General features: G+C 41.7%; 1 protein-coding gene across 2 annotated transcripts in view; it reads left to right on the plus strand.

Moving 5' to 3' along the window:
- The first annotated feature begins 735 nt into the window (after positions 1 to 735).
- The window catches only part of LOC122539899 (protein HEG-like), a 90,482-nt gene continuing 67,123 nt past the window's right edge, over positions 736 to 24,094 (plus strand). Inside the window, exon 1 of one of the 2 annotated variants that reach the window (XM_043675055.1) lies at positions 736 to 1,164. In XM_043675055.1, the coding sequence (XP_043530990.1) occupies positions 1,068 to 1,164 (97 nt within the window). In that variant the 5' untranslated portion in view covers positions 736 to 1,067. Of the gene's footprint in view, positions 1,165 to 20,046; positions 20,113 to 24,094 lie in introns of those variants that run through there. The other variant, XM_043675056.1, reaches the window with a different exon arrangement.

Consider the following 24,094-nt stretch of genomic DNA (forward strand, 5'->3'; position numbering starts at 1 on the left):
GTTCAATTACTTAACAGCTCTGATGAAGAGTCATCTAAACTCGAAATATTAGCTTGCTCTGATTCCACAGATTCTATTGTGATTTCCAGCATTTTGCTGGTTTCAGTACAGATTCCAGCATTTGCAGAAATTTGTTCCTATTACTTCACAGCCCCTTGGCACATAATGGCAGAAAGGCGTCAAACAGTGCCCTTTTCCCAGTGTACCTTCGGGATTGCCCAGGGTTTAGGGTATCCTTTAGCACTGGTCCTGGACCTTGGAATGTGCCACTCGGTTTTGGACAACTGGAAGATCAACAAGTTTCAGGCAGACCAAAGGCAGGTCTTTGAGCAAGTTGTTGGTACTTGAGGCGCAATTGTTAACCCTGGTTCTCCCTCCACAGATGCCAGCACGTCTGCTGTGCTTTTACAGCACTTTCTGTCCTTTATAACACCATCCACGCGTTGTGGAGCACGGCGGCGGACGTCAATGGAAGGGATTTAGTGCCGAGTTTCTCGCTCCTGGGCTGAAATGTTCGGAAATGCTGATGGCAGTTCCATTATACCTCAAGTCCTGTGGGTGTACACCCCGCATGTCTGAGATGCTGGATGTAATTACCCCCCTCTGTGCATGCCAGTAAGGTTAGCGCTAGGAGTCTGACTCAGACACACACATATACGGAACCACTGGCTGTGTATTGTCATGTATTCTTGTCAACTTGAGTCATCTCGCCCTAGGGGCAGGAGCTGAGTCTTTGCAGACGATACGCCTTTAAGGCCGGCGAGAGGGTGGAGTCTGGAGGCGCCGTGAAACCGCTACATCTGCTGAAAGTGACCAGAGCCGGGAGTTTTGCTTAACACCTGTACGGTACAGTCCACACAGGGAGTGCGGATGACGGACTGATTGACTGACTGTCTGGGAACCAGGCCCGTTCAGCTTTTCCGTGGGGGTTGTCAAGGGAGAGACCGCCTGAAGCAGCAGCACTGTCTTTTGGATAAGGAGCCCGCGACCTTTATTTGATTCTCTGCCCACCATCAGCAACCGCCTCACCCTGCTCTCTCAGGCCGAATTTGTAACCAGCAGCCAGGATGGCGATGATACGCAGAGTCACATTGACTTGCCTCCTTTCGCTTATCTGCTACATTACAGTGGAAGGCGACACCAGCAACAGCACTGCATCCACGGGTAGGTCACTGGGAAATTGTCCCCCTCATCCTCCTGAGGGTTTACTTGGATGGGGGAGGGGGGTGGAATAGTAAGAATGGTAACAAACTTTGTTTAAGAAACTTTATTTTTTGAAAAAAAAATGCATCTTTGTTGAATTCCTTTCCAAGAAACCAGTGTTTTTTTTAAAGAAAGCAAGAATCCATCAGGCGTAAAGTTTCGCTAATCTTCTTACAATGATTCGCTCGGTTCACATAGCAACTGTGCAGTGACTCAAATAACCTGGAGCAGTCCAGTGAGGTATCCTCATGTTAGTCCGAAATCCAGATCGAACACGTTTAAATCTCTGCCAGTGAGGCTTGTTGTGCGTGTGAGATATATTGTCTGAGCAACATTGCGCATTTTTTTCCGTTTGCGTTACAATGAAGTGGGAGTGACGCCGAAAACAAAAATTCACTGGCTGTAGCTTTCAGCGTGTTTTTTTTCTCTCTCTCAGTTGGTATTGCCACGGTGGAACCCGGACAGTTCAGTTGCTCTCTGCCCATGCCCGCTCACTTTAATTTTATCGGTTGATGAGCCACCAGCATTAACTAGCCCTTGATATTAAGCATTTGGTTTGAACTGTTTTGTCCATAAAACCGCCTCCTAGATCAGTCTGCCTAAAGCGGACAGTGATGAATGTTAGAAGTCTTTCCTGGGCTCCTTGCGGATCTTTCCTTTCAAATGGACACTTGAGTAAAAAATAACTTGAACTATTGAATGCTAACAAGCTGTGCCCAGCAGTTGTCACTGTTAGCTGAGTCCCAGTCTCCAGTTTAGTAACTGGAGGGAGGCTGTCTCTCTATTGTTTCAGTGATACCAGCCCCTTTTGTGAAGGGAGCGTATGTGTATCTTTTCCTGAGTTGTGTAACTTGTCAGTGTCAGAGGTGTACAAGCCATGTTTCCTGTCATTCAGTTGATGCACAAGAATTAGGAACAAGATCAAACCATACCTCCAGCTCTGCCATTCAGTATGATCACAGCTGATCTCAGATTCAAAATGCAAGCACTGAGCTCAACAGATCAATAGTGCAAGCTTTACCCTCCACATGGAGGTTGCCAGGAACAAGAAAATCTGTGTTACACATGTACGGGCTGTTTTAAATTGGATTCCCATTTTGATCTGCCTTTATCCATCTAAGTGGTAGGAGTACAATGCTACTATGATTCACTGTTGAATAGCTGTACCAGTGGTTGGTCACCAATGGAACTTGGAGCATGTCAAGGTTGGTTTGAAACTATGGAGATTGCAACATATACAAATGTCGCAATTGACTTGCATTTGACTCACTTGGACTGGATCACAATCAGACAACTCTAGTACACTGTCAGAGTAATTTCAATAAACGTTCATAATTTGAAAGATATGTAGCTTCTTTTTTTCTAAAGTTTGTTATTTAAAGCTAGGCTTTAATGGTATGGAAAATTAATTGACTGTAGCATTACCGAGTCCAATTAGAGCCCTACTTGTCTGGTTGCCTTTTGCCTGTGCTTCAGTTCTGCCCAGATGAAGCTGACAATATTAACTGATGCTCAGGCTGTTTTGGTCAGAGGTTGTTGGCGGCAATTAGTCAAGAGGTTTTATAGTGAGTCAGGAAGCAAGGTGATGAATCGGCATTTAGCTTTTTATTTGGGCTAACTTCCCCTAGCAAATTGTTTCTGTAATTGCAGGAAGCAGATTCTAGGGTTGTGCTTTGAATCTTTGTGCTTTTTAATCCCATTTATACATACAAGGGTATGTAAGGATCAGCAGTAGGCCGTTTGATGCCTTTGCCATTCACTAAGATTGTGACTGATCTGATTTGTGACTTCAGCACCACATTCCTGCCTATTCCATAAGTTTTGAAAGAATTGTTTTTAAAGGTGGAATGTTTGTAACCACTTACCTCTTAGCTGTGCACTATACTATTATTCTGGATTAGAGTGGTGCTGGAAACTGTTCCATTTACAGTTCCCATTCTTGGTCAGTACAGCTGGTCTCTAACTCTTCAGTTTGAGCACAAGTAGAATGGTACAATCTGCTCATGCTGCTCCTAATTGTTATTAAATGATCCAATGGGAAATATGAATCTTAGGTGGAAATGGTACATGCTAAACTGCTGACACACACAATAGGCTCACAAATCTACAGAATAAAGTCTCAAATTTAAAAATTAGCTTTTTCTTGATGCTAGCTTACCGCAAGGGATGAACTCAGATTTCTCCAGTTTCCTCATTTCCCCTCCCCCCACCTTGTCTCAGTCCCAACCCTCGAACTCAGCACCACCTTCCTAACCTGCAATCTTCTTCCTGACCTCTCCGCCCCCCACCCCCACTCCGGCCTATCACCCTCACCTTATCACTCTCACCTTAACCTCCTTCCACCTATCGCATTTCCAACACCCCTCCCCCAAGTCCTTCCTCCATACCTTTTATCTTAGCCTGCTTGGCACACTTTTCTCATTCCTGAAGAAGTGCTCATGCCCAAAACGTCGATTCTCCTGCTCCTTGGATGCTGCCTGACCTGCTGCGCTTTTCCAGCAACACATTTTCAGCTCTGATCTCCAGCATCTGCAGTGCTCACTTTCTGCTAGCCTATTCAACACTTGTATGATCGTCAAGATGAAATAACTAAAGACTCGCTGAACACTTTGTTTAAATCTAGTTTGATGCAGGAGTTACCTGTTCTAGAGTATGCTGGGTCTTTCACCATCTCTTTCCATCATCCAGTTGAGGTTGGGTGCTGGCTCTGGATTTACATTTCAGCATTAGTAACACTGAGTTTGACTGCAACCATCATTTATCTAAACCACAACCTAACTTCAAGTTGCAGTGCGTCCATTTTGTTCACTCGTCATTTACAGCCATCCCTGGCTGCCCTTGGGAAGGTGCTGGTGAGCTGCCTTCTTGAACCACTGCAGTCCATTAAATTAGATTCCCTACAGTGTGGAAACAGGCCATTTGGCCCAACAAGTCCTTTGAAGAGTAACCCACCCAGCCCCATCCCTCTGACCAATGCACCTATAGCATTTTCAATCCACCCTAACCGGCTCATCTTTAGATTGTGGAAGGAAACCAGAGCAAACCTGGAGAGAATGTGCAAACTCCACGCAGTCACCTGAGGTGAGAATTGAACCCAGGTCCCTGGTGCTGTGAGGCAGCAGTGCTAACCACTGAACCACCATGCTGCAGCTTATGGTTATAAATGAACTATAACAATTGGCTACTTAATTTCCTACAATTGACTTCTTCTCCTTGGGATATCGAGATTCATGTCTTGATAAAATGGAAAAGCTTAATCTTAATTCTACTTTAGATGGTGGTACTGTCTAATAGTGTGAAGCTTGTGAATTTTTAACCATTCATGGAATCTGGTTATCGTTGGCAAGGCCAACATTCCTTGCATTTTCGTATTAACATCATGCAAAGAACTGAGTTGAAAAATTACGTGGAGGTGAATCATGAATCCCATCTGTGTTTTGCAGAGCTTGGGGATTAAACAGAATGATTTCTTGTAAATACACATTTCATTTGGAATTCTAATTCGCCCGATTTAAACAACTGGCCAACCAAACTGCATTCAGCAGTTATTGTTGTCAGTAAGGAAAGGAAGACCCATCATCCTTGACTGGTGGTTTCCCTGTCAAAACAATTCTTCTCTGTGTTCGAATACCTCACGGTTTAGGTTTCAATGTTTTAAAACCTAGCAGAGCAGCCAAGTGATATATTTACACAGAGTCAAAATCCATTTGTCAACTGCAAATGTTTCCAGGAAATTTTTAAAACGTATTGGAAATTAAAGCAACTGTTGAGGCTTATCAACTTAGTATTTTTATGATCTACCTTTTGGAAAAATCAGATTCGTTGCTACAAGTTAGTTTGAATAGTAAATGCCATAAATAGAGTTTAAACAGCGGGGACCGCCCAGAACAAAAGCTTTCCCTGATGCAGAGTGATTCCAAACTAGTAACAGCACACCAAATATTACCTTCCAAAAGCTCCTGAGTTATACTGAGAGATAAAAAGATGTTGTAGAGAACATTGGCTACTCACTTGGCCCCAGTGTGAACTCTGCCCCTTCCTACTCATTGGCTGCTTACGAGCCTCTGGTATGTATTCTGTCCCTTACTACCCACTTAGGCATTTTTTTTTCTTTTTGATTCTTTTCTGCCTTATAAGAATATTGGTGCCATCCTAACTATGAAATGGTCAGTTTGAATCTGAGAGGAGTGCAGTAATGATCAGTTTTGAATGTATGCATTATGGGCTGATTGGACCTCTGGATGGGAAATATGTGAGGAAAAGGGCAAGCCATTTTTACTGTGGCTGTTAACAGAATTGTATGCTTACAACAGTAAAGGCAATTGAAGGACTTTTATAAGAGGATCTTTCAATCCACATAAAATTCTTTTAGCTTTGATTTAAAACATTTTCAAAGACGGAACTATTTTCTTCCAGGAAAGACAGCTCCATGTAATTATAAATCTCATAAAAGAGGGGTCAGCCTCCAAATCATAAATTGTTGACAGAAGATTTGGTTACAGGGCACCTCTGCTGGGAAAACTATCTCAGAAGAAGTTAGGGACTTGCTGGGAACAGAGCAGCTATCTCTTCCCAAGAGATGATTTTAGTTAAAGAATGCACGCTTATAAGAGCCTCCCTTCTGAGCTGAGTAATTAAGCTCCTGGGCTCGCTTGCAAGTCTTAATGTTGCAATTGAATGACTCGCCCGTGGTGCCCTGCTTGTCTGTGTTTACACTATGTGACTCATGCTTGATTGCACTTCTAAGATCTTGACAAATGAAGGACGGATAGAGCTCACTTTGGACAGGTGTCCCTCCAAGATAACAGCAGGTATTGCAACATATGACAAAAGAAAAGAAATCACATCTGTGCAGCATTTTCCATGATCTCTGACTGCCCCAAAGCTCCTTGTAGCCAATGCCTTTTGAAATGTAATCACTGTTGTAACGTAGGGCATGTGGCAACCAGCATTATGCACAGCCTGGTCTCACAAACAGTAAAATTGATAAGGAACTGATTTATTTTTCATGTTTTGGATGAGGTCTGGGAGAAATCCCCACCACGTCTTCGAAAACCATGGAGTCTATTAGTAATCCTGAGCAGTAGTGGTTAGAATGTTTCACCTTATATCTGACACCACCAAAAGTGTAATATTCCCTCAGTACTGCATTTAATTTGTTATGTTAAATGTCGTACTCACGACCTCTAGACTGGGCCTTGATCCTGTAATCTTCTACCTCAGAATTCTTCCCTGAAGGCGTGAATCAATTCTATATGGTATTATTTCCAACGTCATTGCCTTTCTTGCAACATGTATTGGCATTTTTAAACTTTTTTTTGCTTTTGTGGAATAGCTTCTTCTGTCCTGATGAAGGGCTTTTTCCTAAAATGTCATCTATCCTGCTCCTCGTATGCTGCCTGACATCTTGACTCTAATCTCCAGTATCTGCAGTCCTTACTTTCACCTTGCTTCTGTCATCAGTTGGTTGATATATTTTACCAACAAGTTCAGAGGTGTCATGACACACCTCTCGAACGGTTTGGACTTGGATGCGAGCCTCTGGCTCAGATATAGGGACACAACCACTGCACCACAAGAGCTACTAGCTTCTGTGATCAGTGCTTCACTGGCTGGTTTTGGATCATCTGTAAACCTTTGTTTTGAAGTGTTGCTGGGATTTATTGTCTTTCTGTAGATAACAGAAAATAGGATCAAAGGTGAATCTCAGCAGCATCTTTGGGGAGAGAAACAGAGTCAACGTTTTGAGTCCAGCATGACTTTTTTTGGAACTGCACATCAATGTTAACTCTGCTTCTCTCTCTCTCCTCAATTGCCATTAAATCTACTGAGTTTCTCTAGCACTTTGTTTCTATTTCAGATTTCTAACATCCACCGTACTTTGCTTTGTTGCTCTCATATGTTGGGGGCTGCCTCCTTGAAAGAAGTTAAAAATCACACAACACCAGGTTATAATCCAACAGGTTTATTTGGAAGCACTAGCTTTTGGAGCACTGCTCCTTCATCAGGTGGTTGGGGTGGTACCACCTGATGAAGGAGCGGTCCTCCAAAAGCTAGTGCTTCCAAATAAACCTGTTGGACTGTAACCTGGTGGTGTGTGATTTTTTAACTTTGTCCACGCAAGACCACCATCTGCACCTTCAAGTCTTGAAAGAAGGTTGCAGTCCAATTGGCTACTTAGTCAAAGTTTAATGAAACTTTTTCTGTGCTGTCTGATGCTATAACGCTATTTATGAATCTGTAAATCTATGATTCTATGACTAGATAGTGTATTTCAGTGGGTGTGGAGCACGTATGGGCCAGACAGGATACAGGAAATGGGATTCCTTTCCGAACAAATATCACTGATTCAATTGGATTTTTAACAGCCTACCTACAGCTTTCTGATTATTTTTGCTGCTACCAGCTTCACATTTCCAGATTTTAAAAAAAACTGAATTCAAATACTCAAACTGCCATTTCAACTCAATTTCTCAGCTCAGTAATATAGTTATGACACTGCAGCACCCAAGTTGAATTATTGGGCTAATTATAGCCAATTGTAAGGCTCCTTTTTTTTTAAACTACCTTTCATCAGGATTAACTAAAATGTCTTCCACTTTTCAGATGCTGGTTGCCAATATCTGCCTCTGCCAGTTGATGTTGGCATATTAAAATTGTCCCTGGCCAACTTTCTGCTTTTCATAAAACCAAAGAATTGTGGATGCTGGAAATTAAAAACAAAATCAGGAATTGCTGAAAAAGCTCAGCAGGTCTTGCAGCATCTGTGGAGAGGAGGCAGAGTTAACATTTCTGGTCCAGTGATCCTTATTCAGAACTGATTGTAGCTAGGAAAAGCTGAAAATGTGTTGCTGGAAAAGCGCAGCAGGTCAGGCAGCATCCAGGGAACAGGAGAATCGACGTTTCGGGCATAAGCCCTTCCTGAAGAAGGGCTTATGCCCGAAACGTCGATTCTCCTGTTCCCTGGATGCTGCCTGACCTGCTGCGCTTTTCCAGCAACACATTTTCAGCTCTGATCTCCAGCATCTGCAGACCTCACTTTCTCCTGTAGCTAGGAAAAGGTTGGTATATATGGTTAGAGAAGAGTGGAGGGAGTGGTCGCCCAGTCTGCACTTTGTCTGCTCAGTGTAGAGGAGACTGCATTGTGAGCAGCGACTATAGTAGACTAAGTTGAGTGAAGTGCAAGTACTTGCACGAAGTGCAGACTGGGTAACCACTTTGCAGAATACCTACGTTCTGCCTGCAAAAATGACCCTGAGCTTCCAGTTGCCTGCCACTTCAACACACCACCATGTTCCCTGGCCAACATCTTTCTTAGGCTTACTACAGTGCTCCAGCGAAGTTTAAAGAACTGCATCTAATTTTCCGCTTGGGAACCCAACAACTTCTGGTCTCTATCAAGTTCAACAGTTATAGGGCTTGAGCATCTCTCCCATGTCCTTACCCTATCTCTCACACCAGGCCTTGTTACCACATGGACTGGTACCACACACAACCAACCCATTGTCAGCCACTAATAGTCCCGATTAATTATCCCAGGCTGACTTTTATCCACTTCTCTGTCTGCCTGCTTTTCTCTCTCTCTGGTCTCCATCTCCACCTATCATTTACAATTTCACCCCCCCGACCACCTTTCTAACATATAAACCAACATTTTCATAGCTACAATCAATTCAGAAGAAGGGTGACTGGACCCGAAATGTTAACTCTGCTTTCTCTCCACAGATGCTGCCAGACCTGCTGAGTTTTTCCAGCAATTTCTGATTTTGTTTGTGTTATTTATTTCGTGCTGAAGATGGAGTTAGGGAATTGTAGCTAATTGATGTGAGCTTTGAAGTTGTGTGTTAGTCAAATATCAGATTACCGTAGGGACAAAGGACGTGTCTAATCCTGTTCCCAACTGCATTCTTCATAACTGTGGTCATTGTGTGGTGATCAGGAATGCAAACGCTGGCCAATTTCCCAAACAGAAGCTGTTTCCAGATTTATCAGCGGGCTGATTTGCCACAAATTACCATTGTGTGGACCTCATGCAATTGTAAATTTGCCAATTTGCTCAAGCCAATGTCCAGAAAATCTTATTCTTAAACTGGGGCGCCCCAGACTTTTGACACTTATCATTACGACAGAGTTGTAATAAGATTCCGACTCACGGCACAGGACCCACATCAGCTTTTTTTATTTCAGAAATACTTTTTTTATTAAAAATCTTTATACGTTCTAAATCACATTTGTACAGGTCTGCAGTGTTTAAAAAAAGTCAAACAAAAGATTGGAACTTTGACATTTCTCAGAGCCTCTCTACAGTTGCAAATAAAACAGACATTTTCTCCTTTATGTTCACTATGTTCTATGAACCATTATGTTCATTTTGAGGCCCCAGGAGGGTCTGACAATTGATTGCACCCACGTTATAATTTGGTAGAAGGACCCAAGACTGTCAGTTTTCTCCCAGTACGCTTTGGCGGTAGCTTTCCTGAGCACATAGTCCTGGACATTGAATATGCCATTCTGCAACAGTCAGTCAAGTTTACAGTCAAAAACCAACAAGTTTCAGGTAAACCAAAAAGCGTCTTTCTTTGTTTTTTATCCATTTTTGTGGGATGTGGGCTTCGTTGGCTAGCCAACATTTATTGCCGTCCCTAGTTTGCCCTTGAGAAGGTGGTAGTGAGCTGCCTTTCTAAACTGCTGCAGTCCACCTGCTGTGAGTTTATCCACAAGGCTATTAGGGAGGGAATTCCAGGACTTTGACCCATTGAAGGAACGGTGATATATTTCCAAGTCAGAATGGTGAGTGACTTGGAGGGAAGTGTGAAAGTGGCAATGTTCCCATGTATCTGCTGCCCATGTCCTTCTGGATGGAAGTGGCGTAGTATTAGAAGGTGCTGTGTGATGATCTTTGAATTTCTGCAGTGCATCTTGTAGACAGTAAGCACTGCGGCTACTGTGTGTCGATGGTAGAGGGAGTGGATGCTTGTGGATGCAGTGCCAATGAAGTGGGCTGCTTTGTCCTGGATGCATCAAACTTCTTGAGTGCTATTGGAGCTGCACCCATCCAGGCAAATGGAGAGTATTTCATCACACTTCTGACTTGTCATTGTAGATGGTGGACAGGATTTGGGGGATCAGGAAGTGAGTTACTTGCCGCAGTATTCCTCGCCTCTGACCTGCTTTTGTAACTACTGTGTTTATGTGGCAAGACCACTTGAGTTTCTGACCAATGATCACTCCCAGAATGTTGATAGTGGAGGGGTTCAGTGATGGTAACACTATTGAATGTCAAGAGGTGGTGATTAGGTTGTCTCTTATTGGTGATAGTCATTTGTGTGGTGCAAATATTACTTGCCAGTTTTCAGCCCAAGCCTGGATGTTGTCTAGACCTTGTTGCATTTGATCGTGGACTGCTTCAGTATCTGAGAAGTCATGAATGGTGCTGAACATTGTGCAATCATCAGCAAACATCCCCACCTCTGACTTTATGATGGAAGAAAGGTCATTGATGAAGCAGCTAAAAATAATTGGGCCTACGACACTACCCTGCGGAATTCCTGTAGAGATGTCCTGGAGCTGAGATGACTGACCTCAAAGAACCATGACCATTTTTGAATGTGCCAGGTATGACTCCAATCAGTGGAGAGTTTGCACCCTGATACCCTTTGATTCCAGTTTTGCTAGGATTTCTTGACGCCACACTGGGTCAAATACAGCCTTGATGTCAAGGGCTGTCCCTCTCCCCTTATCTGACAATAGACAATAGACAATCTCTGGAATTCAGCTGTTTTTGAACCAAAGCTGTAATGAGGTCAGGTGTTGAATGGTCCTGGAGGAACCCAAACTGATTGAGCAGGTTATTGCTGAGTAGGTGCTGCTTGATAGCACTGTTGATGACACCTTCCATCACTTTACTGATGATTGAGAGTAGACTGATGAGGCAGTTATTGGCCAGGTTGAATTAGTTCTGCATATCTGGACAATTTTCCACATTGTTGGGTAGATGCCAGTGTTGTAACTGTACAGGAACAGCTTGGCTCTGGGAGCGTCAAGTTCTGGAGCACATCTTCAATACTATTGCCAGATGTTTTCAGGGCCCATAGTCTTTGCAGTATTCAGTTCCTCCAACCTTTTCTTGGTATCAGATGGAGTGAATCAAATTGGCTGAAGATTGGTATCTGTAATGCCTGGGGACCACTGGAAGAGGCCGAGTTGGATCATCCATTCGGCACCTCTAGCTGAAGATTGCTGTGAAAGCTTCAGCCTTATCTTTTGCACTGATATGCTGGGTTGTTCCATCATTGAGAATGGGCATATTTATGGAGCCTCCTCCTCCTCCAGTGAGTTGTTTAATTGTCCAGCACCATTCTCGACTAGGTGCAGCAGGACTGCAGAGCTTACATCTGATCCCTTGGTTGTGGGATCATTTAGCTCTGTTTATCACTCACTGCTTTGGCATGCAAGTTCTCCTGTTTGATAGCTTTACCAGATTGACAGCTTATTTTCAGGTGTGCCTGGTGCTGCTCCTAGCATGCCCTCTTGCACACTCTATTGAACCAGGGTTGATCCCCTGGCAGAATGGTAATGATTGAGTGGGGGATATGCCAGGCCATGAGGTTACCGAATTTGCTGGAGTACAATTGTGCTGCTGTTAATGGTCCACAGTGGCTCATGGATGCTCAGTCTTGAGTTGCTAGATTTATTCGAAGTCTGTCCCATTTAGCACAGTGATAGTGCCACACAACAAGATGGAGGTTATTCTCAATGTGAAGGCGGGACTTTGTCTACACAATGTCTGTGTGATGTCCCTCTTACCGATGCTGTCATGATTCACCGAGTTGATGGTCCTCCAGGTCAGTTGATATTTGTCTCGCTGTGTATCCCAGGGAGACCTATATCAATTGCTTCTTGTGGTGGATTCTACTGACAATCAATAAAGAAATAGGTCAAGGAAATTTGTTAGTCTTAGCAACTCTGCCACCCAACTTCTGAGTGCAGCTAACTTGGCACCAACAGGTCATTGAGCCCTGGTTTGTCCCTTGCTAATGTCACCAAGATGCTTCTATCACCCTGAGGAGATGTTTTTTTCTCTCTTCATCTGTGAGATGAGGTGAGACTGTCAAAACTGTTTTTGAGAGGAAAAGAGCTAGAAGTGTATATTCAGATTTGTGTTGGCAACAATGCAGTCCATATGTCAGTTTAAATGATTATGTGAATGTTGTTTATATGACAAATCATTTGCAAGTCTCCAGCACTGATTATTTTTTTAAATTACTGTTTGTTCTTGTAACCTAAACAGGAAAATCTAGTTTCAGTATAAAAGTTTTCCACATAATGCTTGGTTAGCAGATTTTGCATTTGTATTTAAATCTCTGCATGCTTGGGCTGGCAATAATATACATTAGAAATTCCAAATAAAGATCTGCCCTCTGATCAGATCAGCAAATTCAGAATGGATAAAGACTGAAACTTGGTGTTATTCTAATCTATGTTGTTCAGCTGCTAATTTCAGTAGATTTGCTGAACCATCATAGGGGTCATTCCACGTGGTGTGATCCACTGACAGGTAATTAAATCAATGCAATTCTTCAAATGAGTATTCAGTACCTCCCCTTCATTGAGAGATCATCTTTGCTTTAAAGTGCATTTAATCCATTTGGAGGAACAATTTATTTTGAGCCTGAAGCTTTTCTTTGCTAGAATACTTTAAAAACATAAGAACGAGGAGCAGGAATAGATCATTCACTCTCTCACTTGCTCTGTTATCAATACTATCAGGGCTGATCTCATCTCAGCCTCAACCCCACTTTCCTGAGGTCTCCATAACACTTAGACACATTTTTAATTAATAATAGGTTGATCTTCTCTGTAAAATTAGAAACCACTGCCCATTGACATTTAGTGGTGTTACCATGACTGAATCCCCCACATCATGAAACCCATAATGATAGCGTTAAAAATCACACAACACCAGGTTATAGTCCAACAGGTTTATTTGGAAGCACTCGCTTTCAGAGCATTGCCCCTTCATCAGGTCACAACCACCTGATGACGGAGCAGCGCTCCGAAAGCTAGTGCTTCCAAATAAACCTGTTGGGCAATAACCTAGTGTTGTGTGATTTTTCACTTTGTCCACCCCAGTTCAACATTGGCAACTCCAAGTCATGACTACAATGATAACATCACGCTACTTTTAATCCCTGTTTGTACTCAAGCTGTGCTAACACTCGCTATTCATTCCCTACATGTGAGCTACAGGTACTTGTTTTCAGTTAATGGCACTGTGCAAACATCAATGACTTTTAGCATGGGGCAGCAAAGAAAAGTAAAGGAGATAAAAGTGAATGATTGCAATCTTGGCTGCCAAGACATTCAAATGAATGATCATTAGATGAGGACTTGACAGGGTAGATGCGGAAAAAGATAGTCTAGGACCTGAGGTCACACATTTAAGACAGAGATGAGGAATTTACTGCTTTCTGAGAATGGAAATTTGTGGAATTCTTTTCTGCAGAGGGCTGTTGAGTCTGGGTCATTAAGTATATTTAAGGCTGAGATAGGTTTTCAATCAGTAAGAGAATGAGGTTTATTGGGAAATGGCAGAAAAATGGGAGTTGAAGATGGTCAGATCAGCTGTGATTGTTTTGAATGGTCGAGCAGGTTGAATGAGCAAAATGGGCTATTTCTGTTCCTATGTCATTGCTTTAAGTGGCTGAGTAGATTCTGTCTAATAATGTTTTAGTGTTGTATGTAGTTAGTTTATTTTTATTGTAATATTCATTTATTATTAATAATTAGGCTCACTTGACCCTTCTAGGGGTGGAAAGCTTACCTTATGAAGAATGCTATGCTGTTCAAAATTATGTCTACTGAAGTTTAGAAGAATGAGCGGTGGTCTTGAGGGATCAGATAGGTGGCTACCAAGAGGATGTTTCCTGTTGTTTCGTCTCCCTTTTAGACACGTGAGAATTATTTTTCACTCGTGTAGAATTCTTTCCTCAGGAAGTAGTAGGGTCTCAATCTTTAAATTTATTTAAAATTGAGTTAGATGCATTTTTGATAAAACATAGAAGATGAGGTTTATGGGTACAGACAAAAAAAGTGGAGCTTATATCACGGCCAGATCATCCATGATCATATAACATGGTTGAGCAGCCACAAAGGGTCAAATGGCCTATTCTTGTTCCTCAGTCCTATGTTACTCTGTATGAAGGCCACACCAGGAATGGCAAGTAATATTTCAGAAAGTAACTTTATTTTGAGTAGAGGGAACCAGTCTGACACAATGTTGGAATCCCTGTTATCTTCAATTAATTAATTTTAGTCTCTTTGTAAACTTTCCTAAACATTTTGCTTCCTATAGTATTTTTCTCACTCTTTTACATCTGTGTGGAGTATGGACAAATTAAAAGAAGAGGCAACAGTACACTCCTGAAAGAAAAATTAAAAATTATGGAAATATATAAATGTGTCAGTGTCTAATGGAGATCCAGCTACAAAATTGAAATGACAGAGCAAATGGGGGAGTCAATTGACAGCAGTTTTGCATCTGGGTCTAAGGTTGACTGAAAAGTTAAAAATTGCAAAAACAAATGAAGGGGAATGGTAGATGAAAGTAGGGAGAGGACTAGGGAAAATAAAATCTAGAGAATACTTTTGAATTTGGTCTTTGCTAAAATTAGAAATGTGTTTCTTGTGATCTGATTTCTTTTGTACTTTTTTTGTCCTTCCAGTTCCCAAACACACCTTCTGACTCACCAAAAGTTGGAGCAGACTGCCCTTACCTTGATTTGAAAAATTGTTTAGTTGCACATACAGCTCTGATTACATTATACTTGAACTATTTTAAAATAACTTCAGATGTTATCAGGCTGAAAATTTGACAGAGGGCAAGAGGTTAAGGAACAAAGCATGCCACTATGCCAGTATGGGTAGGGGGGAAACGATAGGCTGAAGTATTTTTATGTCCTGTATGTGTATAGTTCATTATTAGATCATTCTCCCCTTTTTTTCTGGAAATGCTGAGGTCCCAGGATTCAGCAGAGATGCCTGTTCATATACGCTCCTTAGCTGAAATCGGCCAACTTGTTAAAGACCAGCAAATATGCATGAACATGGACGTAAAAACTCCATTCACTAATGAATGAAGCTTTGTGCATCACTGAGCAGTACTTATAAATTGGATCCTAGGAAGGTGGATGGTAACTGTGGAATAACCTTTTGTAAGAAGAGATAATGTTGTTTAAAGTTGTGTCCCCAGTGTCATAAAGCAGGTTTCTTTCAAGTTGGGGCCACAATTTGGAGGGTAAGCCAATAATCTTTGTATTTATTTATTTCTTGCATTTTGGAGTGTCTTTATTTCATGAGGTTGCCACTTCAGTCTTCCTGTTTGGGAACTCCCACACATCACTGATAGTAAAGTAGGGCAAGAAATAATTAGGCAAGTTTTAGCTACTACTGAGAACAACTAACTTGGCACAAGCTGTTAATTGAGCCTGTGATTTTCTTGATCTTTATGATGTTTACCCAAGTTTGTTAATGTTTGTCATTTAAGAAGCATGTAAAATAATGCGAAGACAGGTAAACTTGATGTTTTCTCTCTTATTCCTTCCCCACCCCCAAGACTTGCATGGTATACATTTGTGCAGCCTATAAATACTCAAAGGCTTGAATGCACTTTTGGCTGAGAGATCAAATACACTGTTTAGTACTTGAACAGAGATCAGAAAAGCATTGTGTTTTTTTTAATCGTTTTCTGTTAATCATCGCAGATTTTGGTTACTGCAGTTGGCCTCTGTAATCATACACTGAAGAGGCTTGAAACAAATTTAACCAAAGTTCTGGGTGGAGATGAAGGAAAATTTCCTGGAAAGAAGGAACAGATTAAGGTTGTTTGTGCTGTCAAACGGACCCTGAAGAGTCAGGGGAGAAACTAGCAAAAAATGCCATGCACAGACTTTGTTAGTAGTTGTGAAATAAATATGAAATAATAACAACTGAGGAAGTTTTGTCTTTTTAAAAAAAGGAACTTTCACGTCAAATTTCTATTAGTTCAGTTCAATGTGTTTTGAGATGCAGTTACTAAAGTATTAAATCAATATAAAAGTCATGACTTAACAGGTTATGTTATTGACCAGTTCCTCTAACAACTTCCATTTAATTAACAAAAAGATAATCACACTAAACATGTTCAAATTGTTGCTTGAGTTGTCATGTTTTGTTAGTGCTGAAGAGTTATGGGTGTGACTGACTGTAGACACTTTTGACAGTTGTTTAAAGCAATGTGTGTAACCAGAATGCAGTTTAACTCACCAACTATATATAAAGGAAGAGCAAATGATTTATTAATATGGGGCCGATGGGGAAGGGTCCACGTCAGTACTGAACATGCTTAAGATTGAAGGCTTCCTGTTGAATCTGTCCGTTCTAATGCTGCAGCTGTACAAGGTTCGGATTAGACCACACCTGGAGTACTGTGAGCAGGTCTGGACTTCACACCTCAGCAAGGACTATTCGCATTGGAGACAAAGTTAAAAATCACATGACACCAGGTTATAGTCCAACAGGTTCAATTGGAAGCCCTAGATTTCGGAGCGCAGCTCCTTCATCAGGCGATTGACCACCTGATGAAGGAGTAGCGCTCCAAAAGCTAGTGCTTCCAATTAAACCTGTTGGACTATAACCTGGTGTTGTGTGATTTTTAACTTTGTACAGCCCAGTCCAACACCGGCATCTCCATATCATTGGAGACAATGCAGTTTAGACCTACTGAAATGATACCTGGGCTTTGAAAGAAATTTTGGAAGAGAGACTATACAAACTAGCATTACATTGTCTACAATTTGAGTTAACAGATGGTTTGATTAAAGTACCAAGTTATTAGGTGAAATAGATAGAAATATTACTTTTGGTGGTTGGGAGGTCTAGAGCAATGGAATATAATCTTTAAAAAAGCCAGATCGTTCAGGAGTTAGTTAATGAACAAATAATTTTAGCCACGTCTTTGGGTGGTTCTAGTTCTTATTGTGCTGCTTATATTATGTTTAGCCGAACACTCCCTAAATCTATAGCTTCCTTTGCCACGCATCCATGGGAATGTTTGAGAATCAGACCTTGTACAACAAGTTCATATTTGTCAGTACAGAATAAGTGCCTAGGGTCAGCATGGTTCTAAGACTGCTGTTTTGTTTTACGAGTAAGTACAATATATTAACTTTCCAGTGTCAACTTGGCTTAATAATAATACTTTCACTTCTGAGTCAGAAGATCACAAACTCAAGCAACACTGTAGGTTTTAGGTGACACTTTGACTATTGAAGATGTTATCAGATATGCTACTGTGTAGATGTTTTGTTAAACTGAAGTTTGACTTGTGTTCGTAAAGCTGAATGTACAGGATCCCACATTACTCTTTCAGAAAGTACAGTGAGTTCTCTCTCTCATCCTGGCTGACTCTGATTCCTCAATCGACATCACCAAAATGAATCAATAGCTTGTTTGTGTCAGAAAAGAATTGGCTGCCACATTTCATAGGAATAAGAGTTGGCCATTCAGCCCCTCGAGCCTACTGCACTTTTCAAAACGATCATGGTTGATCTGTTGTCTAACTCTATATGCTTACCTTGGTCCCATAAGTCCTGATACCCTTGCTTAATAAAAACATTTTTTATCAAAGATGGAAATTTAATAATTGAATTAGCATCAAATGCTGTTTGAGTTCCAAACCTCTGCTATTTTTAGTGTATGTAAATGTTTTGTAACATCTGTCCTGAATTGAGAATATGGTGCTGGAAAAGCACAGCAGGTCAGGCAGCATCCGTGGAGGAGGAAAATTGACATTTCGGGCAAAAGCCCTTCATTAGGAAGGACTTTTGCCCAAAACATCGACTCTCCTGCTCCTCAGATGCTGCCTGACCTGCTGTACTTTTCCAGCACCACACTCTTGACTCTAATCTCCAGCATCTGCAGTCCTCGCTTTCACCTATCTGTCCAGAATGGCCCAGTCCTAATTTTTATACTAACACCACTGGTTCTGGTATCTCCAACCAATGGAAATTGTTTGTCTTTGTCTCCCCTATCTTTCCCTGTAAATATCCTGAAAACCTTGATAATATCACCCCTAAACATTCTAAAATCTAGAGAATAAAGGCCTAATTTGCCTACTTTCTCCTTATAACTTAACACCTGAAGTCCATTTAACATTCTTGTAAACCTGCATTAAACTCGGTACAGGGCCAGAACATGCACCCTAAAGTGTGGTATCTAGATCTGCTCCAACTACTTGAAAGTGGGATCTAATTAGGGTTTTGTATAACAGCAGCATAATGTCTGCATCCTGATACACCAGCCCTTTAGATGTGAAGACCAGTGTTCCATGAGCCTCTTGACTGTTTTGCAACAGTGACTGCACTTTAGAGGTGCTTCATCAATTGGTAAAAAGTAAGCTAAAGTCTCTTTAGTTCCCACGGCTGATGTCTCATTAGAGTAACATTACTGCTGGTGGTGGTTTAACCTGAGGGTCGTCATGGTACACTCTTCATCGTAACCGTAGCTGGTGCAGGAAATTAATCCACACTGTTGACATCACTCTGCATCATAAAGCAGCCATCCAGTCAACTATGTTAAGTGCCGCCCCCCCCTTTGTCAATTGTAAACTGCTTTGGAAGCTCCTGAGAGTGTGAATGGCACTATATAAATGCACAGCATTATTTATATCTTGCTGTACATTAATTGATTGCCCTCTCTTAGCAATGTGACTTTACTTCCAAAAATTATCCATTGGCTGTGAAGTGCTTTTCCAAGTCCCAAGGATTTGAACAATCCTTGAACGGCACGGTGGCACAGTGGTTAGCACTGCTGCCTCGCAGCGCCAGAGACCCGGGTTCAATTCCCGACTCAGGCGACTGACTGTGTGGAGTTTGCACGTTCTCCCCGTGTCTGCGTGGGTTTCCTCCGGGGGCTCCGGTTTCCTCCCACAGTCACAAAGATGTGCAAGTCAGGTGAATTGGCCATGCTAAATTGCCCGTAGTGTTAGGTAAAGGGGTAAATGTAGGGGTATGGGTGGGTTGCACCTCGGTGGGTCGGTGTGGACTTGTTGGGCCGAAGGGCCTGTTTCCACACTGTAAGTAATCTAATCTATAATGCCCTGCCCTGCCACAAGTATAATTGACATGAATTGAAACTCCCTTTACCCTCGTAATTAATTTAAGTATAGGGGAATCCAGAATTTTTTAAAGAACTGAGATAATTCTGATGTGAGGTTATAATCAGTACAATATAATCAGTGAATATTGTACAAATTTCAATTTAAAAAAAAGCTTTAGAATGTACAGCAGGTCCTTGTAATGTTTGTCAAATTTCAATTGTTGCATTTTTGACTAGCCATTAAGAATTTCATAGAACTTAAACTTATAAAATTACAAGTCTTAAATTAAAGTTTTTAACTTGTAGTACTTTGACTACATAAAGTATATCAATGATATGGGAAAACACCATGGAAATTGAATAAGACATTTCAATGTATCATCCATGAACATTACTGTTGACATGACAAATGCACTGCTGACTACAATAGGCATAAGAACTTCTGTTATACTCATCCATATGATTTTGCTAGTGCCATGAACTAACCTTTTTAAACATCTCATACTGCTTTGAAAATCAAATAATGACTTAACAACTACGTGTGTTTCATACTGTCTTTAGCATAGGAAAATGTCCCAAGTTGCTGTCACAGAAATAATTGTGAAATAAAATGAGTCACAATTATGGTTTTGTTTCGTGAATTGGCATGGGATCCAACAATTGTACTGACATCTTATTCACATATCTTATTTTTGCCTCAGGTGAAGTAGGTGTTTGATGGATCAATAGTTGGCAACAACAGAGACATGGATTCAATTTGCACTCCAGCAGATGGTGAGATTTTTAAGTCAATTACTAGAGCTGAGATTAAAAGTTTATGGTGACCATGAAACCAATGCCAATTGTTGTTAGAACCCATCTGGTTCACGAAAGTCCTTGGTTAGATGAGGAAAATCTGCCATCCTCACCTGGTCTAGCCTATTTATGACTCTGGATCCACAGCAATGTGGTTGACTCTTTAAGTGCTTTCTAAAATAGTGCACCAAATCACTCAGTTGTACCTAACCAATGCAAAGTGCGGTAGAAAGAATAAAACCGGACAGACCATCTGATATCCACCAGGATTTCAAACAACAGTGGCACACAAAGCCCTGTCTACCCTGAAAAGTCCTCTGTGCTAACATTTGGAGTTTTGTGCCAGAATTGGGGCTGCTGTCCCACAGGTTAGTTGAGCCCCACTCAGCCTGATGTAATCATACTCACAGCATCATACTTTGCAGATCATGTTGCAGATGCCACCATCACCATTCAGGGCAGGCTCATCAGATTTGCTGGCATCATGTTACAGTCAGGAGGGAGTCGCCCTGAGAGTTCTCAGCATTGATTGAAGACCCCATGAAGTCTCATGCCATCAACACAAAGGCACGGTAATCTTGTTGATTACCACCTACTGCTCTCCCGTGGCTGATAATCACTGATAAACACCACTTGGAAAATACACTGAGGGTAGGACTAGCATAAAACGTTCCCTGAATGGAGGGTCTTCAATGTTCATTGCCAAGAGTGGTATTGTAGAGCCATTATTGACTACGTGCTTGAGGGCATGGCTGCAGTGTTAGCTCAGTTGGCTGGATGGCTTGTTTGCACTGCTGAGAGATGCCAACAGGGTGGATTTGTTTCCTGCACTGCCTGAGGTTACCATGAAGGACTCGCCTTCTCAACTTCTTCCCTTGCCTGAGGTGTGGTGACAATCAGGTTAAACTACCACCAGTTGTCTCTCTCTCGCTCTCTCTCGCTCTGTGTCTTTCTCTCTCTCTCTCTAATGAGTAAGTAGCCGTATGGTCCAGTAGGACAATCGTGACTTTTCCTTTACTGGGCCTGTGGCTGGTGGTGAGGAAACCAAAGAGGGACAAACATACCTGACCTCATCCTCACCAATCTACCTGTAGCAGATGCATCTGTGCATGTGACCACCATACTTGTCAATACCAAGACCAACTTTAACATTGAGGACATTCTCAACTGTGTACTGTGGCACTACAACTTTGCTGAATGGAATAGATTTGTAACAAATCTAGCAACTCTGATCTGAGCATCCATTAGGTACTGTGGACCATCAGCATCAGCAGGATTGGACTTAATCACAATCTGTAACCTCATAGCCCTGTGTATCTGTATGTCACCAAGTCAGGGGAGTAACCTTGGTCAATTAAAAATGAGGTATCAATATGGTAAAGCTACAACACAAGGTTAATTGAATGCTAAGCAATGTAAGCAGCAGATGATAGACTGAACCCAATGATCCCACAATCCCAGGTCTACACTCCTTGCTCCTTCCACATCACATCTAATCGTGAATGTTGGACAATTAAATACTTAGAGGTAAGTATTTCCATCCTCAATGATGGGGCAGCCCAGTGCATTAATGCAAAAGACAAAGCTGCAACAATGGAAAGCATCTTCAGAAAAGGTCTAAGTGGACTCTTGCTCCAGACCTAGCTGTGCTCCTAGCTAAGCTGTTTCGAGGACAGTTACAGCACTGGCATCTACCCAACGGATTGACCAAGTATGTCTCATTCACAGAAAGCAGAACAAAGCCAATTACTGCTCCATCATTCTAAGTTCCATCGGCAATCTGATGAATGGTGTAACTGACAACATTCCTGGCAAAGCTTGTAATTTCTATCTCAGAGATTGGAAAACTGTCAATGTAGCACCCTTATTTAAAAAGGGAGAGAGGCAAAAATCAAGTAATTCTAAGTCAGTTAGCTTAACATCTTTGAAACTTTATTGCTGGAACAGCACAGCAGGTCAGGCAGCATCCAGGGAACAGGAGATTCGACGTTTCGGGCACAGGCCCTTCTTCAGGCCTGTGCCCGAAACGTCGAATCTCCTGTTCCCTGGATGCTGCCTGACCTGCTGTGCTGTTCCAGCAATAAAGTTTCAACTTTGATCTCCAGCATCTGCAGACCTCACTTTCTCCTAGCTTAACATCTTCCATTGGGAAACTGTTGGAGTATATTTTAAAACAGGCAAATTGCAGACCATTTAGAACTTCCTGAGAACCACCTGATGAAGGAGCGGCGCTCTAAAAGCCAGTATGCTTCCAATTAAACCTGTTGGATTATAACCTGGTGTTGTGTGATTTTTAAATTCAGAACTTCGTAATGTAAAGAAACAGAGTTAACATGGCTTCGTGAAGGGGACATCATGATTGATATACTTATTAGAGTCCTTTTGAGGACATAGCAAGCAGAATAGATAAAGGGAGAAGTAGATATATTTGAATTTACAAAAGTTACTTCATGAGATCCAAGCATATGGTGTTGGGGCAGTATATTAGAATGGCTAATTAATAGAAGAGCAAGTTGGTGGCATTTTAAGGATGGTAAACTGTTACTAGTGGAATGCCACAGGGATTGATGATGATGAGATACCTATAAATATATATTTGCAATATATTTTAATGACCAGGATGAGGGAAGTGAATATATTAAACATCAAATTGCAGATGACCTAAAATAGGTGGGAAGGAAAGTGATGAGGATGACAGTCTAGAGAGGGATGTAGACTGGTTAGGACAAGTGGGCAAAAACTTGACTGGTTGAACATATTATGAGAAATTCTGAGGTTTTGCACTCTGGCAGGAGGAATAGAGGAGCTGAATAACATTTAATAGAATCATACAATCATAGATTCTAAGATTCGCCAGTCAAGTGGGAGCACAGTGGCTCAGTGGTTAGCACTGGTGCCTCACAGCGCCAGGAACCTGGGTTCAATTCCAGCCTCGGGTGACAGTCTGTGTGGAGTTTGCACATTCTCCTCGTGCCTGCGTGGGTTTACTCTGGGTGCTCCAGTTTCCTCCCACAATCCAAAGATGTGCCGTTTGATGAATGGGCCATGCTAAATTGCACATAGTGTAGATTATTAATCAGAGGTAAATATAGGGGAATGGATCTGAGTGGATTACTCTTCGGTGGATCAGTGTGGACTTGTTGGGCCGATGGGCCTGTTTCCACACTGTAGGGATTCTAATTCTAAATTCTAAAAGATGGCTGAAAGCTCCAGCACAAATGAATTTGGGGCTTCCATAGCATGAATCATAAAACATTAATGCCCAAGTTCAGTGGGTAATAAGGAAGGCTAATGCAATGTTGCCCTTTATTTGAAAGGGAGTGGAGTATGAAAATAGAGAAGTCTTGCTAAAATTATACAAAGCACTAGCTAAACCACACCTAGAATACTGTGATCAGTTTTGGTTCCCTTACTAGAGGAGGCTTATATTGGTGTTGGAAACTATCTAGAGAAAGTTCGTTAGGTTGATCTGAGTGGACGTCAAGTAGGTTGGATTTTGTGCTTGTTGGAATTCAGAAACATTAGTGTTGCCTTACTGAGACGTAGTTACCTGATGAAGGAGCAGCGCTCCGAAAGCCAGTACTTCCAAATAAACCTGTTGGACTCTAAATTGGTATTGTGTGATTTTTAATGTAAACACAGAAATAGAGAACACACACCGGATCATCAACGCCACACTCACAGGAATCTGATTCACTAGAGAGGAAGAAAAATATAACCAACTCCCATTCGTAGACGTGATGGTACAGAGAACACCTAACGGAGAATTCACCACAAAGGTATACAGGAAAGCCACACACACAGACCAAGTCCTGAACTACGAAAGCAACCACCCCAACACACACAAAAGAGGTTGCATCAAGACACTATTCAAAAGGGCCACAACACACTGCAGCACACCAGAACTGCAAAAAGAGGAAGAAGAACACCTATACAATGTATTCGCCAAAAACGGATACCC

Source organism: Chiloscyllium plagiosum, chromosome 33, assembly GCF_004010195.1.
Source record: "Chiloscyllium plagiosum isolate BGI_BamShark_2017 chromosome 33, ASM401019v2, whole genome shotgun sequence".
In the NCBI taxonomy this organism is placed as follows: Eukaryota; Metazoa; Chordata; class Chondrichthyes; order Orectolobiformes; family Hemiscylliidae; genus Chiloscyllium; species Chiloscyllium plagiosum.